General features: G+C 45.9%; 2 protein-coding genes across 2 annotated transcripts in view; both read left to right on the top strand.

Moving 5' to 3' along the window:
* zdhhc1 (zinc finger DHHC-type containing 1) overlaps window positions 1-15,937 on the top strand; it is a 223,812-nt gene that overhangs the window by 102,396 nt on the left and 105,479 nt on the right. The window lies entirely within an intron of this gene.
* On the top strand, window positions 6,846-9,294 carry LOC139330185 (chymotrypsin B-like). The gene is made up of 7 exons (XM_070960951.1): window positions 6,846-6,897; window positions 7,448-7,551; window positions 7,702-7,781; window positions 8,283-8,364; window positions 8,438-8,618; window positions 8,758-8,891; window positions 9,133-9,294. The coding sequence occupies exons 1-7, from the start codon at window positions 6,846-6,848 to the stop codon at window positions 9,292-9,294; spliced, it is 795 nt and encodes a 264-aa protein (XP_070817052.1).

The raw sequence follows: 15,937 nt of genomic DNA, 5'->3' as shown, positions 1-15,937 counted from the left end.
TGTGAGAAAATGGTCAGAGGAGTCCAGCATGGTACTGAGGGACTGCTTTGAGACCACTGACTGGAATCTGTTGTGCAGTCCACACGGGGAGGACATTGACAGGTAAACAACCTGCATTGCGGACTACATTAATTTCTGTGTGAAAAACACTGTGCCTACAAAGAAGGTAGAGTGTTTCTCAAACAACAAACCCCGAGTGTCCCCGGAGCTGAAAGCCCTACTGAACGAAAGGAAGAGGGTCTATAGGTCGGGGGACAAAGATGAGCTGAGGAGGGTTAGGGTTAGGGTTAGGGAGCTAAAACTCAATGCAAAGGATAATTGAAATGTATATTGCTGACAGACGGCAGATTCTTTTCCTCCCCCGATTATACAATTATTAATGATACAGATTTAATAACAGATCATAAAGAGGAAAGAGATATGAAATAAAATATCAACTATGTGTATGTCCATTCCATGCAAAAAGGGGGTATAAAAATAATATTGCTAATGGAAAAATTTAAAACTGCATGTGGTAAGGTATAGATAATTAAGTACAGTGTCTTGTACTATTGCACTGTACTCTGTACTCATACTTCTCTATACTAGAGTATAGAGTAGTATGGTGTAAGTATAAACATGAACGTAGCATTTGTGTTTATAGACGAGAAGAAAATGAATTATAAGAAATGTTTGGATGGCAAGCTGTCAGAGTTTTTTGAGGTTTGGCTGAAGGCACCACTGTGTATCACTATTGAGGGAGCAGCCTGAGTGGCTGTGCTGACCGATATTGTTAGGCTGGTAAGCCAAAAACTAACTGGACCCAGTAATGCAGACCCGGAGACAGGACTTAAATGAATCAAGAACTAATTTATTAGCAAAACGAGAAGACAAAACACGCTCACCAAGCGGAAATGGAAACAAACAAAAGACGCACTCAAAAAGAGTGGAGGAAAACTCAAGGAGCTCCGACGAAGCGGGTATGAGGCACGCGTGGAAGCGGCAGGAGACACTGAAAGAACAAAAAACACAGCACACAATAAGTGGCTGGAATGTAGACTGAAGAACACAAAACACTTTCTCTGAAATGAGATGGAACAAGAGACGTAGTACTTACAACCAGTAGACCGAACACACTCATGGGAGGACGAGAGAATAATCCGGCGACTGGGAGAAGACTGTCAGCTCTTTAAATACTCCAAACAATGAAGACATGTGCTCCAGGTGAACACCTGGAGGCGGAGCCAGCTGCAGGTACAGGGATGCCCAGCCGCGGGGACAGGGGTGACAGACAGACACACACAAAGGGTGCTTTTCATTCCATAAATTGGTCTCCTCGTCTCCTCCACTCGCTTCCTCTCCTCGCGTCTTAGCTCCGCCCAGCGAGGACATGAAAGAGGGATGCGAGGAAGGGACGTGAGGACGGAGGAGACGAAACTCCGAAATGAAAAATCCTCGCTCCGCAGCGTCAGTCCGAAGCGACGTCACTTACTGATGACGTTTGCACAGCTGTAAAAGCTGTAAAACGTGATATTATGGTCAGATCTGCAGTCACACTGTTCTACTCCTGATTGCTATTGATGAGGTTTCAATTAAATGCCGTTAGAGGCGTAACAGAGGACGGCTGTGCGGTAGATTAAACCAACAGCCTTGTAGCCTCGCTTTAAAAAAACGTAATATACCAAGAATTTTCATTAATTTCTTGGTGACAGATACAATTGTTAAAAGGACACAGTTGAAACAAGAATCAGGATGACATTTGTGAAGACCTGCTCCCGCCATGATTCAAACGTGCGCCACATACGACACGCCCCTTAAATAATAAAGACTTCGGCGTAGGATACACCGGTGTATCCTCACTCTGATCTCCTTCAGAAGCCTCCTCTCCCTCGCTCCTCGTCTCCTTCAGGTGCATTTAAGCAATTGGAAGATCCTTCATCATGGCGGAGGGGAAACGACTTCCGGGTCGACAAAGGAGAGAGGAGACGAGGAGGCACAATTCAACGTAATGAAAAGCACCCACAGGGGAAAAAGGGAGAGGAGACACAAGCGGAGAGACAGGAAGCTAGGATCTTAACAGATATAGAGGTAGGAGGAGGTGAGGTGGCCGAGGAAGATGGGATGTGAAAGGTAGAGGGAGGCGAAGAGCGAAGGGTGCTGGGCAGGAGGGGTGCATGTGCTCAGGTTGATTGTGAAGTTTGGGAAGAAAAGGCGGGGGGGTAAAATTTGATACAACCTGGCCCTCAGAGGGCTGATGTGGAAGGCTCGGCTTCTTCGGCTGCAAGATGCGCCACGATGTCATCAGTGTTGGCATGGACGTGGCGCCGGGAACCCAGAAGTGCTCCACATGCTCGTATTTGCTCCGTCACTGGGTTGAAAACTTTGTTATATAGGTGAGGGGATGAGTACACCGTCGGACATCATTCTTCATTTTCAATTTCAATTTTATTTGTATAGCGCCAAATCACAACAGAAGTTGTCTCAGGACACTTTCCATACAGAGCTGCTACAGACCAAACTCTTTATCTACAGAGGACCAACAATTCCCCCACGAGCAGCACTTAGAGACAGCAGCGAGGAAAAACTTCCTTTTAACAGGCAGAAACCTCGAGCAGAACCAGACTCTGGGTGGGCGGCCATCTGCCTCCACCGGGTGGGTGAGAGAGGAAGTGCAAGAGAGACAGACAGACAGACAGACAGACAGACAGACAGACAGACAGACAGACAGACAGACAGACAGACAGACAGACAGACAGTCACAGTAACAGTGACAGTGGATGTAATAACAGCAGTAGCAGTTGCAGTGGATGTCAGGCAGGGCCAAGGCAGGAGACGCAGCTGAAATCCACAATCCAGATTCAGCCACTGTCCATGGGAACCTGCAAGACGACAAGGCACAGAGACTCCGGGGAAGGAGCTCAGTTAGTAACACGCCGTGGTAGGACATGAGAGCGTGCGGATGGAGAGGGACAGAAGGACAGAGGAGCTCGCTGTATCTTTGGATGTCCCCCGACAGTCTAATCCTTCACGTAAGTTACCTTCGAATGCACATCGCGGTGGTTTCGTCTGTTGACTGGACCTTGTGTGGGTCAGAGAGTCTTTTAGAGCCGAGGACGGGATGTTAGTCTGGAGTTTCTGGAGTTGTCGGAGGTCAAAGCCTGAGAGTGTCTGGAAATATGGTTTGATGAGCGCAACCGATTGCACTTGCGGAGATTGATGGTAGGAGATGTAGAGCATTTTGGGAGTCCGCTGATCTTCAAGGGCTGAAACTGAGCTCCTGGTCCGCGGTGTAAGGTCAGCGATTGGCTCTAATGCTTGTTTGTCACGTGTTGTGCAAAGACAGTCGAAGGGGAAATGAATGACACAGATGAGCTTACATACTTGTTTGGAGGTGGAATGTGTTCCTGAACCTGGTTATTAAACTTCAAACTGCTATATTTCTACAACCCTGTTTCCAAAAAAGTTTTGACACTGTGTAAAATGTAAGTAGAAACAGAATGTGATGACTTGCAAAACACTGGAACTCCATATTTAATTAGAGGATGATATCCTCATTTAGAATCTCATGCAGCAACACGTTTGAATGAAGTTAATCAGGCTCATGATGTCTCGCTCTCATTCGCTGCATCACCTCTTCTTTTCACATCACTGTCAGTGTTTGAACTGAATGACTGTTGTCATTCTGAAAGAGGAATGTTTCCTCATTGTGGCTTCATGAACGGTTTCAGCTGTTCGACAGTTCAGGTCTGTGTTCCTGAAGCTACTGTAGTTACAAAACTGAAGCACTCAGAATCCACGGAGACATGTTAGCAGAGCTCCTATGTTGATAAACCAAGCAGATTGGATTTACACAGCAGGACATCATGTAAAGACTGATCTCAGCCTAAACTATCACCACACTTGAAATGATTTTGGTCCCTAAAAGTAATGAAAAAACAGACCTTAAAAGCATTTGGCTGATTCCGAGAACACTGAATTACAGAAATTACAGTGGGCACGATCTGATCATTTTGTAAGACATAAGATATGTATATACAAAACATAATGTGTCTTTTCATATTTGACATTGTAACCTGATCTAAACGTCAATTTTGGGACCAAAATCGGATTTCCATAAATCATCCCACATTTCAGCATTCAGACAGTTTGCTGACTGTGCAGAGTGTGTTATCAGTGTGTCGACACCATGTCACACATTAACGCAGCTGCTGACTGGACGGTATGTGCTGCCTCTACATACATCTGTATGTGTGTGTGTGTGTGTGACCAGGTATTTATCATGTTGTGGGGACAAAAATCTGTTTACACAGTCACATTGTGGGGACTGACCTCCCTTATGGGGACAAAATGCAGGTCCCCTTAATGTAAATCCTTAAATTTTAGGGTGCAGACTGAGGACAGGGTTACGGGTTAGGTAAGGTGAGGTCAGGTACAGGGTTAGGAACAGGCAGGTAGTGGTTAGGGTTAGAGTAAGGCTCCAGGAAATGAATGTAAGTCTATGTAATGTCCCCACAAGTGATATAAACACATTGTGTGTGTGTGTGTGTGTGTGTGTGTGTGTGTGTGTGTGTGTGTGTGTGTGTGTGTGTGTGTGTGTAGTACACAGAAATGTGTGAACAGTCGTCACTGTTCGCCTTGATGGCAGCTTCGTTCTCTGTTGTCGTTCTCTCAGCAGTTTCATGGCGTTGTCACCTGGAACGATTCTCAGGTAACAGATGTGACTCTTCAGAAGTTCATTGGTGGAATTTCTGTCCTCCTTGATGCGTTTGAAAGCATCAGTTGTGTTGTGCAGAGGTGGTGTTGGTATTTAGTCAACAGCACGTTCAGCTACAGTAATGATCCATATTATGACAAGAACCACTCAAATAAGTGAAGAGAAACAACATCCATCATCACTTTAAGACATGAAGGTCGGCAGTCAGGAAAACGTCAAGAACGTTGAATCTATCTGCAAGTGCAGTCACAAAAACCAAACCAAACGCTCTCATGAAGCTGGTTCCCATGAGGACTGATCCAGGACAGAAGACCAGGGGGTCCCTCTGCTGGTTCATCACAGTCAGCAGCTTCAGACATCAGCACTTAACAGCAGCTCAGATTAAAGCTGCTCAGAGTTCAAGCAGCAGACACATTTCAACATCCGCTGATGGTGGAGACTGAGTGAACCAGGCCTTCATGGTCCAACCGCACACGCTGAGATGAATTAGAGAGAAGTGAGTGAATACAGTCATACAGACGCTGCTTTACATTCATTCAAACACATCACGTGAAGAAAGACAGGGACTCCTGTCAGGACCGGATCTGCAGGGATGAATCTGATCTGACAGCAGCAACAACCAAAGAGTGAGAATTGAAGCTGATCGTGTGGAGGTCTGCAGCCTCTCCTCCTTTCCCCCTCTGTGCTCCTGTGTGTCCTCCTCCTTTTGTCTCTTGTCTGTCTCTCCCCTGTCTGATTTCCAGCCAGTGTCTGTCGAATCGTCCATCTACCTGCGTGGTAACGACCAAGGCGAGAAGATGGCTCACCACCTTTTTGCCGGTTAGTCTGCGACTAGCCTTCCTGACCTTCTTTGTGTGTCTGTGCTCAGGTGCTAAACGCTCACCTGTCATCGTCTGCGCCCTGCCAGTGTGCTCTCACTGAAGAAACTGGACCTGTCACTTCCTGGACTCAGTCACTCTGGATTCTCCGCCTCATCTGGATTCAGCTATTACACATTCTTTGAATATCCATTAAAGTGTTAACCTTCCATCAGTCCCCTGTCTTCTCTGTCTGAATGTGGTATTTTGGTCCTAAATACTCTGAAACCTAAAACAGATCAGACAGAGTGTGAAGAGTTATGTCAGCATGGAGTTAGGATTATTAAAAGCATGAGAAAAGCAGAGAGGTTTGAGGTTTTCATGACAGTTTCAAAAGACGAAGGCCTTCAAGAAGCTTCATGAAAACCTGTTGGCTTGTTTCTGTCAGAGAATGAGAAGTCACTCAGTTCTTCTGGCTGTGACTCATTTAACTCTTTGTCAGGAAGCAGAAGCAACTCCGTTTGTCAGAGATCACGTTTGACGTTTACTCGTCTTCATACTTTCATAGTTCACAGCGATCTTATTCATTTTATCAGTCAACAGAAAATATGTATGTGAGGCGTCCTGAACACTGTTTTTACATGATGAGGAATCCGTTTCTCCGGTCACAAAATGTTGATACTGTGCGAGTAAAATGTTCACTGACTACATATTTCACGTGTTTTCTAACTAAATATCAGCTGCTCGTGACTCCAGCATAGATTCCCAGTGTTTAGTCACTCACAGCTCAGCAGAAACGTCACTCTTCCATAGAGGAGGTGGATAAAAATGACCCAGATCACAGACAATAACAACATACTCTCATCAGAATTCTGCAGACATTCTGCATGTTGGTGTGACTTTACATCATGAACCAGGTCCGAAACTCAGTGCGAAACATTTCCTCCGCCTTTGACTGGAGCTGAATTCTGTCGCTGGCTGTGCGTCGTGGTGTTGCTTCTCTTCATTTCAGCAGCCTCACGTTCACGTCTGCACACAAGATGTCTGACATCTGACTCTTCATCAGGATACACCCTGGCAGATCTGGGATCTGTGAAGTTAAATAAACTTCACTTTGGATGGTCTGGTTGCTCTCTGTGTGCAGCAGTCATCCAGACGATTTTTCAGCCAATCAGAGAGCTGGAGGTCAGGGCGTGTGACTCCTGAGAACACTGTTGTCGCCTCAGGTCTGATAAGCAGCTGACAGCTGAGCTGGACAAATTTCTAACGGCTCTGATTGGCTGAGGGCCAGCAGGGCTCAGGGATAAAACAGCAGCACGGTCCTTCAGCACATCATCATCATCGTCATCATCGCCATGGCCTTCCTCTGGATCGTCTCCTGCCTCGCCTTTGTCAGCGCCGCCTACGGTGAGACGCAAAGTTTGGATGGATTTTTAGATGTTTGGAAATGAGCGGCTCTGAGCTGTGGTTCCAAATTCACTCAGTTTGTGAATATTTGAATCTAGAAAACATCAACAAAATGAGCCCAAAGTGACGTCTTGAGATTGTGACTCTGATAATCAACGTGAGGTTTTTCTTCCTGGATGAAACTTTCTGCATATTCAGTTCAGGCAGGTCAGACAGTAATAACACCAAAGGCTGCAGTTTGAACAGCTGAGCTTCATTTTCAGATAATTAGCTTTCAGGAGAAGATAGAGCTCTGAAACACTCAACATGACAACTGCTGCTTCAACAGCTCGTTCAGAACAAGCTGCACACGGATCAGCATGAGCTCAGGAGGCTTTTATCCACGTCTTCTTCACGTCTTCTTCACGTCTTCTTCACGTGTCTGCAGTTCAGTCATGTTGAGTCACAGAGCATCGCAGTGGCAGCACAGCCACAGAGCCGAGACAACAGGAAGGTTGAGGTTCAAACAGCACAGCGGTCTTTTAAAGTCTGTTTCCTGTCATCCTGTCAGGCTGCGGTACCCCAGCCATCCCCCCCCAGGTGAGCGGCTACGCCCGCATCGTCAACGGTGAGGAGGCGGTGCCTCACTCCTGGCCCTGGCAGGTGTCTCTGCAGGTGAGACAGCTGACCTCAACAAACACTAATGGCTCATGGTGACGTTGTTGTTGTTGTTGTTGTTGTTGTTGTTGTTGTTGTTGTTGTTCTTCTTCTTCTTGTTCTTCTTCTTCTTCTTCTGTGACTGAGTTCAGTTTGTTTTTCTCTCAGCAATCCAACGGCTTCCACTTCTGTGGAGGATCTCTGATCAATGAGAACTGGGTGGTGACTGCCGCTCACTGCAACGTCAGGTCAGTTCAAGCCCATTGGCCCATTGACGCAACAGACTCCTCACAAATACAGAGTTTCATGTTCTCAGGATCTGTAGGGACTATTTTCAGTGGCGGATGAATCCACATGTGGTTCTTTAGTGTGTGTGTGTGTGTGTGTGTGTGTGTGTGTGTGAGTCTCAATAAACTACGGTGTGTGTGTTCATGTGATGAAGAACAACAGTGAGACTCACTGATGACTTTTCATGGAGCTCAGAGGAAGAAGATCAATCAGCTGTGACACACAAACACTGACGTGTTAGCGGTTAGCAGTTAGCATTCACTGCTGATTTAATTTCATGGGATTTGATGACAAGACGAAAACCACCTTTTTACAGTGGTTTACATCATTTACAGCTGAACCGAACGATGTTCGATGAACACGTTCATGTTTTAAAGAAACAGACAAAACAGGATTCCTTTATGTGATGTGTGATTTGTGTGACCCGGCCCTTTAAAGCCCCGCTTCCTGTTTCCTGTCAGGACCTACCACCGTGTGATCGCTGGAGAACATAATAAGGGCTACGGCTCCAATGAAGACATCCAGGTGCTGAAGCCTGCCAAGGTAAGAACCGCCCATCAGCCACTCAGCTGTCAGAACACGCCATTCTCCGCCACCAACCCCTTCTCCTCCCCAGGTGTTCACCCACCCCCAGTGGAACCCCCGCACCATCAACAATGACATCAGCCTCATCAAACTGGCCACCCCCGCCCGCCTGGGCACCAACGTGTCCCCCGTCTGTCTCGCTGAGTCCACCGACGTCTTCGCTGCCGGAATGACCTGCGTCACCTCCGGCTGGGGTCTGACCCGCTACAACGGTGAGACTTTCTCAGACGAGCTCCACTGTCCTCTTTGAGGAGGTCTTTGTGGTCTAAAAGGATTTACACTAGATGCTAGAATCCGTTTCATTTGGACAGGGAGGAGGAAGCATGTTTGAGTGTTTTGTGTCTCCCATAGCTCCCAGTACTCCCAGCTTGTTGCAGCAGGCCGCCCTCCCCCTGCTGTCCAACCAGCAATGCAAGAAACACTGGGGCAGCAACATCTCTGATGTCATGATCTGTGCTGGAGGAGCAGGATCCACTTCCTGCATGGTGAGTTCCCACCTCCTTACCTGTCTGACCTGTCACACCTGTCTGACCTGTCTCACCTGTCTGACCTGTCCACCTGTCTCACCTGTCTGACCTGTCTCACCTGTCTGACCTGTCTCACTCAGAATAATTTGTAATTTCTTCTGTTAGTTGCAAATTCTGTTGAATTTTCTGAGTTGATCAGACTTCTGTTTTTCCTCCTCGTCCTTCTTGGTTGTTTATTTCCTTGTTTCTTGTTTTTCAGGGCGACTCTGGCGGTCCTCTGGTGTGTCAGAAGGACAACGCCTGGACTCTGGTTGGTATCGTCTCCTGGGGAAGCAGCCGTTGCTCCACCTCCACTCCTGGCGTCTATGCTCGTGTCACCGAGCTCCGTGGCTGGGTGGACCAGATCCTCGCCGCCAACTAAATGCTCAGTCGTCACGCCGCTACAACCGAGGCAACCCACAGAGCCCCCGACCCTGCTGTTAGTGACCAATGAATGATAATAAAAAGACTGAAATGCACCAACTTTGTGTCCTTTGAATTTGTGTCCTTTCAGCAGAATCCTCTCAATTTAATCACTCACAGTGCTGAGAGCAGTGAGCAGACAGCAGGGGGCGCTCTCATAATGACAAAACGAACATCGTCCTCAGTGTCAGTATACATTTATAAGAATGTAACATTTCCTGACTAATGAGCTCACTTTACTCTGAAACTGTGCAACAAGCATTCAACACCAGTAGGTTCTTTCTAATGAGTCAAAGGATAAGATGTAGAAAACAGACATGATGCAGCGATACAACCAAAAAATAAAAGCATGAGAATAACAGTGAAACCAGGTGGAGATGATGTGCAGCAGCAGCAGCAGTGATGGTCACAAACGATGCGGATTCATCACTGCTGCTGCTGAGCTGCTGCGTTTTCAAATTCTTCTTCATCTTCTTCATCTTCTTCCTCTTCTCACTCCTCTGCCGATAAATTTAAGATGAGATAAATGAAGATAAGATTTCATGAATTCCCCTCGGGGTCTTATCTTGGCTTGTCTCATCTCATCTCGTTGTGCTAGTTTTCGTCTGCAGCCTCTCAGTTGACTTTGGTTTATTATCCACAGTGTGTTTCTCTGTTTTTGGGTTTGGAGATTGTGTTTGTTCTTATTTAAATTATTGTATTGGGGCTTTTTGTAATTGTTAATAAACTGTTTGGTTTGAACAGCTCCCTTCGTTCTCTGCTTTGTATCTGCCTTGAGTCCTATTTAAAATTAATAATCTTAACATGACAGAATGAGAAAATCTAACAAAATGAAAAGAAAAATTAGAATTATTTCCATGATCAGTAATCAATAAAAAAAAGTTTCCAGCTGATGCTACAGCTGTTTGCAACAAGCTATGACCCTTTGCCTCTTTAATTTTAAACATTATCACATGACTGATGACATCATCAGTCGAATGTTTGCGTTTTCTGGACGACAGAAAGCGAACGTACACTTTTATGACAGAACACTGCTTCACACAGCTTGAAAAATTCATCAGAACATGAAATGAAATGAAATGTGTGTCAAAGTCAAAGATTGAAAGAGTCCAACGTGTAAAATGTACTTGTGTGCCATCAAAGAGATTCGAAGAGTCAAAGAAATAAAATGATTTTTCTGTTTTAAATGTAAACAAACAGCTCGCTTCAGTTCGTTTCAATCATTGCTTCTTTATAACGTACAGCCTGCTGCTGATCAATAACTCTCCAACTGTAACAGCACTCACATGTTCACACAGCGGGCTTTTATTGTGAAGGGTCAATCAGTTCATCAGTCATTCAGTTCATCAGTCAGTCAGTCAGTTCATCAGTCAATCAGTCAGTTCATCAGTCAGTCAGTCAGTCAGTCAGTCAGTCAGTCAGTCAGTCAGTCAGTCAGTCAGTTCATCAGTCAGTCAGTCAGTTCATCAGTCAGTCAGTCAGTCAGTCAGTCAGTCAGTCAGTCAGTTCGTCAGTCAGTCAGTCAGTCAGTTCATCAGTCAATCAGTCAGTTCATCAGTCAGTCAGTCAGTCAGTCAGTTCATCAGTCAGTCAGTCAGTTCATCAGTCAGTCAGTCAGTCAGTCAGTCAGTCAGTCAGTCAGTCAGTCAGTTCGTCAGTCAGTCAGTCAGTCAGTTCATCAGTCAGTCAGTCAGTCAGTCAGTCAGTCAGTTCATCAGTCAGTTCATCAGTCAGTCAGTCAGTCAGTCAGTTCATTAGTCAGTCAGTCAGTCAGTCAGTCAGTCAGTCAGTCAGTTAGTCAGTTCGTCAGTTCATCAGTCAGTTCATGAGTCAGTCAGTCAGTCAGTCAGTCAGTCAGTCAGTCAGTTCATTAGTCAGTCAGTCAGTCAGTCAGTCAGTCAGTTCATCAGTCAGTCAGTCAGTCAGTTCATCAGTCAGTCAGTCAGTCAGTTCATCAGTCAGTTCGTCAGTCAGTCAGTCAGTCAGTCAGTCAGTCAGTCAGTTCATTAGTCAGTCAGTCAGTCAGTCAGTCAGTCAGTCAGTCAGTCAGTTCATCAGTCAGTTCATTAGTCAGTCAGTCAGTCAGTCAGTCAGTCAGTCAGTTCATCAGTCAGTTCATTAGTCAGTCAGTCAGTCAGTCAGTCAGTCAGTTCATCAGTCAGTCAGTCAGTCAGTTCATTAGTCAGTCAGTCAGTCAGTCAGTTAGTCAGTTCGTCAGTTCGTCAGTCAGTCAGTCAGTCAGTCAGTCAGTCAGTCAGTCAGTCAGTTCATTAGTCAGTCAGTCAGTCAGTCAGTCAGTCAGTCAGTCAGTCAGTTCGTCAGTCAGTCAGTTCATTGGTCAGTCAGTCAGTCAGTCAGTCAGTCAGTCAGTCAGTCAGTCAGTCAGTCAGTTCTTCAGTCAGTTCATCAGTCAGTCAGTCAGTCAGTCAGTCAGTCAGTCAGTCAGTTCATCAGTCAGTTCATTAGTCAGTCAGTCAGTCAGTCAGTCAGTTCATCAGTCAGTCAGTCAGTCAGTCAGTCAGTCAGTCAGTCAGTCAGTCAGTCAGTCAGTTCATTAGTCAGTCAGTCAGTCAGTCAGTCAGTCAGTCAGTCAGTTCATTAGTCAGTCAGTCAGTCAGTCAGTCAGTCAGTCAGTTCATCAGTCAGTCAGTCAGTCAGTCAGTCAGTCAGTCAGTCAGTCAGTCAGTCAGTTCATCAGTCAGTCAGTCAGTCAGTCAGTCAGTCAGTTCATCAGTCAGTCAGTCAGTTCATTAGTCAGTCAGTTCGTCAGTCAGTTCATCAGTCAGTCAGTCAGTCAGTCAGTTCATTAGTCAGTCAGTCAGTCAGTCAGTCAGTCAGTCAGTCAGTTCGTCAGTCAGTCAGTTCATTAGTCAGTCAGTCAGTCAGTCAGTCAGTTCATTAGTCAGTCAGTCAGTCAGTCAGTCAGTCAGTCAGTTCATTAGTCAGTCAGTCAGTCAGTCAGTCAGTCAGTTCATTAGTCAGTCAGTCAGTCAGTCAGTCAGTCAGTCAGTCAGTCAGTCAGTCAGTTCGTCAGTCAGTTCATCAGTCAGTCAGTCAGTCAGTCAGTCAGTCAGTCAGTCAGTTCATTAGTCAGTCAGTCAGTCAGTCAGTCAGTCAGTTCATCAGTCAGTTCATCAGTCAGTCAGTCAGTCAGTTCATTAGTCAGTCAGTCTGTCAGTCAGTCAGTCAGTCAGTTCATTAGTCAGTCAGTCAGTCAGTCAGTTCGTCAGTCAGTTCATCAGTCAGTCAGTCAGTCAGTCAGTTCATTAGTCAGTCAGTTCATCAGTCAGTTCATTAGTCAGTCAGTCAGTCAGTCAGTTCGTCAGTCAGTCAGTTCATTAGTCAGTCAGTCAGTCAGTCAGTCAGTCAGTCAGTCAGTCAGTTCATTAGTCAGTCAGTCAGTCAGTCAGTCAGTCAGTCAGTCAGTCAGTTCATCAGTCAGTTCATTAGTCAGTCAGTCAGTCTGTCAGTCAGTCAGTTCATCAGTCAGTCAGTCAATCAGTCAGTCAGTCAGTCAGTTCATCAGTCAGTCAGTCAGTCAGTTCATTAGTCAGTCAGTCAGTCAGTCAGTCAGTTCATCAGTCAATCAGTCAGTTCATCAGTCAGTCAGTCAGTCAGTCAGTTCATCAGTCAGTCAGTCAGTTCATCAGTCAATCAGTCAGTCAGTCAGTCAGTCAGTCAGTCAGTCAGTCAGTCAGTTCGTCAGTCAGTCAGTCAGTCAGTCAGTTCATCAGTCAGTCAGTCAGTCAGTCAGTCAGTTCATCAGTCAGTTCATCAGTCAGTCAGTCAGTCAGTCAGTTCATTAGTCAGTCAGTCAGTCAGTCAGTCAGTCAGTCAGTCAGTCAGTCAGTCAGTTAGTCAGTTCGTCAGTTCATCAGTCAGTTCATCAGTCAGTCAGTCAGTCAGTCAGTCAGTCAGTCAGTCAGTCAGTCAGTCAGTCAGTCAGTCAGTTCATTAGTCAGTCAGTCAGTCAGTCAGTCAGTCAGTCAGTTCATCAGTCAGTCAGTCAGTCAGTTCATCAGTCAGTCAGTCAGTCAGTTCATCAGTCAGTTCGTCAGTCAGTCAGTCAGTCAGTCAGTCAGTCAGTCAGTCAGTTCATTAGTCAGTCAGTCAGTCAGTCAGTCAGTCAGTCAGTCAGTCAGTCAGTTCATCAGTCAGTTCATTAGTCAGTCAGTCAGTCAGTCAGTCAGTCAGTCAGTTCATCAGTCAGTTCATTAGTCAGTCAGTCAGTCAGTCAGTCAGTCAGTTCATCAGTCAGTCAGTCAGTCAGTTCATTAGTCAGTCAGTCAGTCAGTCAGTTAGTCAGTTCGTCAGTTCGTCAGTCAGTCAGTCAGTCAGTCAGTCAGTCAGTCAGTCAGTTCATTAGTCAGTCAGTCAGTCAGTCAGTCAGTCAGTCAGTCAGTCAGTTCGTCAGTCAGTCAGTTCATTGGTCAGTCAGTCAGTCAGTCAGTCAGTCAGTCAGTCAGTTCTTCAGTCAGTTCATCAGTCAGTCAGTCAGTCAGTCAGTCAGTCAGTCAGTCAGTTCATCAGTCAGTTCATTAGTCAGTCAGTCAGTCAGTCAGTTCATCAGTCAGTCAGTCAGTCAGTCAGTCAGTCAGTCAGTTCATTAGTCAGTCAGTCAGTCAGTCAGTCAGTCAGTCAGTCAGTCAGTCAGTCAGTCAGTTCATTAGTCAGTCAGTCAGTCAGTCAGTCAGTCAGTCAGTCAGTTCATCAGTCAGTCAGTCAGTCAGTCAGTCAGTCAGTCAGTCAGTCAGTTCATCAGTCAGTCAGTCAGTCAGTCAGTCAGTCAGTCAGTCAGTTCATCAGTCAGTCAGTCAGTTCATTAGTCAGTCAGTTCGTCAGTCAGTTCATCAGTCAGTCAGTCAGTCAGTCAGTCAGTTCATTAGTCAGTCAGTCAGTCAGTCAGTCAGTCAGTCAGTCAGTCAGTTCGTCAGTCAGTCAGTTCATTAGTCAGTCAGTCAGTCAGTCAGTTCATTAGTCAGTCAGTCAGTCAGTCAGTCAGTCAGTCAGTCAGTTCATTAGTCAGTCAGTCAGTCAGTCAGTCAGTCAGTTCGTCAGTCAGTTCATCAGTCAGTCAGTCAGTCAGTCAGTCAGTCAGTTCATTAGTCAGTCAGTCAGTCAGTCAGTCAGTCAGTCAGTCAGTTCATCAGTCAGTTCATCAGTCAGTCAGTCAGTCAGTTCATTAGTCAGTCAGTCTGTCAGTCAGTCAGTCAGTCAGTTCATTAGTCAGTCAGTCAGTCAGTCAGTCAGTCAGTTCATTCAGTCAGTCAGTCACAGTCAGTCAGTCAGTCAGTTCATTAGTCAGTCAGTTCATCAGTCAGTTCATTCAGTCAGTCAGTCAGTCAGTCAGTTCAGTCAGTCAGTCAGTTCATTAGTCAGTCAGTCAGTCAGTCAGTCAGTCAGTCAGTCAGTTCATTAGTCAGTCAGTCAGTCAGTCAGTCAGTCAGTCAGTTCAGTCAGTCAGTTCATTAGTCAGTCAGTCAGTCAGTCTGTCAGTCAGTCAGTTCAGTCAGTCAGTCAGTCAAGTCAGTCAGTCAGTCAGATCATCAGTCAGTCAGTCAGTCAAGTTCATTAGTCAGTCAGTCAGTCAGTCAGAGTCAGTCAGTCAGTCAGTCAGTCAGTCAGTCAGTCAGTCAGTCAGTTCATTAGTCAGTCAGTCAGTCAGTCAGTCAGTCAGTCAGTCAGTCAGTCAGTTCGTCAGTCAGTCAGTTCATTAGTCAGTCAGTCAGTCAGTCAGTCAGTCAGTCAGTCAGTCAGTCAGTTCATTAGTCAGTCAGTCAGTCAGTCAGTCAGTCAGTCAGTCAGTTCTTCAGTCAGTTCATCAGTCAGTCAGTCAGTCAGTCAGTCAGTCAGTCAGTTAGTTCATCAGTCAGTTCATTAGTCAGTCAGTCAGTCATCAGTCAGTCAGTCAGTCAGTCAGTCAGTCAGTCAGTCAGTCAGTCAGTCAGTTCATTAGTCAGTCAGTCAGTCAGTCAGTCAGTCAGTCAGTTCATCAGTCAGTCAGTCAGTCAGTTCAGTCAGTCAGTCAGTCAGTCAGTTCATTAGTCAGTCAGTTCGTCAGTCAGTTCATCAGTCAGTCAGTCAGTCAGTCAGTCAGTCAGTTCATTCGTCAGTCAGTCAGTCAGTCAGTCAGTCAGTTCATTAGTCAGTCAGTCAGTCAGTCAGTCAGTCAGTTCATTAGTCAGTCAGTCAGTCAGTCAGTCAGTCAGTCAGTCAGTTCGTCAGTCAGTCAGTCAGTCAGTCAGTCAGTTCGTCAGTCAGTTCATCAGTCAGTCCAGTTCATCAGTCAGTCAGTCAGTCAGTCAGTCAGTCAGTCAGTCAGTCAGTTCATTAGTCAGTCAGTCAGTCAGTCAGTCAGTCAGTCAGTCAGTTCATTCAGTCAGTTCATCAGTCAGTCAGTCAGTCAGTCAGTCATTAGTCAGTCAGTCTGTCAGTCAGTCAGTCAGTCAGTTCATTAGTCAGTCAGTCAGTCAGTCAGTCAGTTCGTCAGTCAGTTCATCAGTCAGTCAGTCAGTCAGTCAGTCATTAGTCAGTCAGTCATCAGTCAGTCAGTCAGTCAGTCAGTCAGTCAGTCAGTTCAGTCAGTCAGTTCATCAGTCAGA

Source organism: Chaetodon trifascialis, chromosome 1, assembly GCF_039877785.1.
Source record: "Chaetodon trifascialis isolate fChaTrf1 chromosome 1, fChaTrf1.hap1, whole genome shotgun sequence".
Taxonomy (NCBI): domain Eukaryota; kingdom Metazoa; phylum Chordata; class Actinopteri; order Chaetodontiformes; family Chaetodontidae; genus Chaetodon; species Chaetodon trifascialis.
Note: the sequence above shows the minus strand (reverse complement) of the source record. Positions and strands in the feature narration are given on the sequence as shown.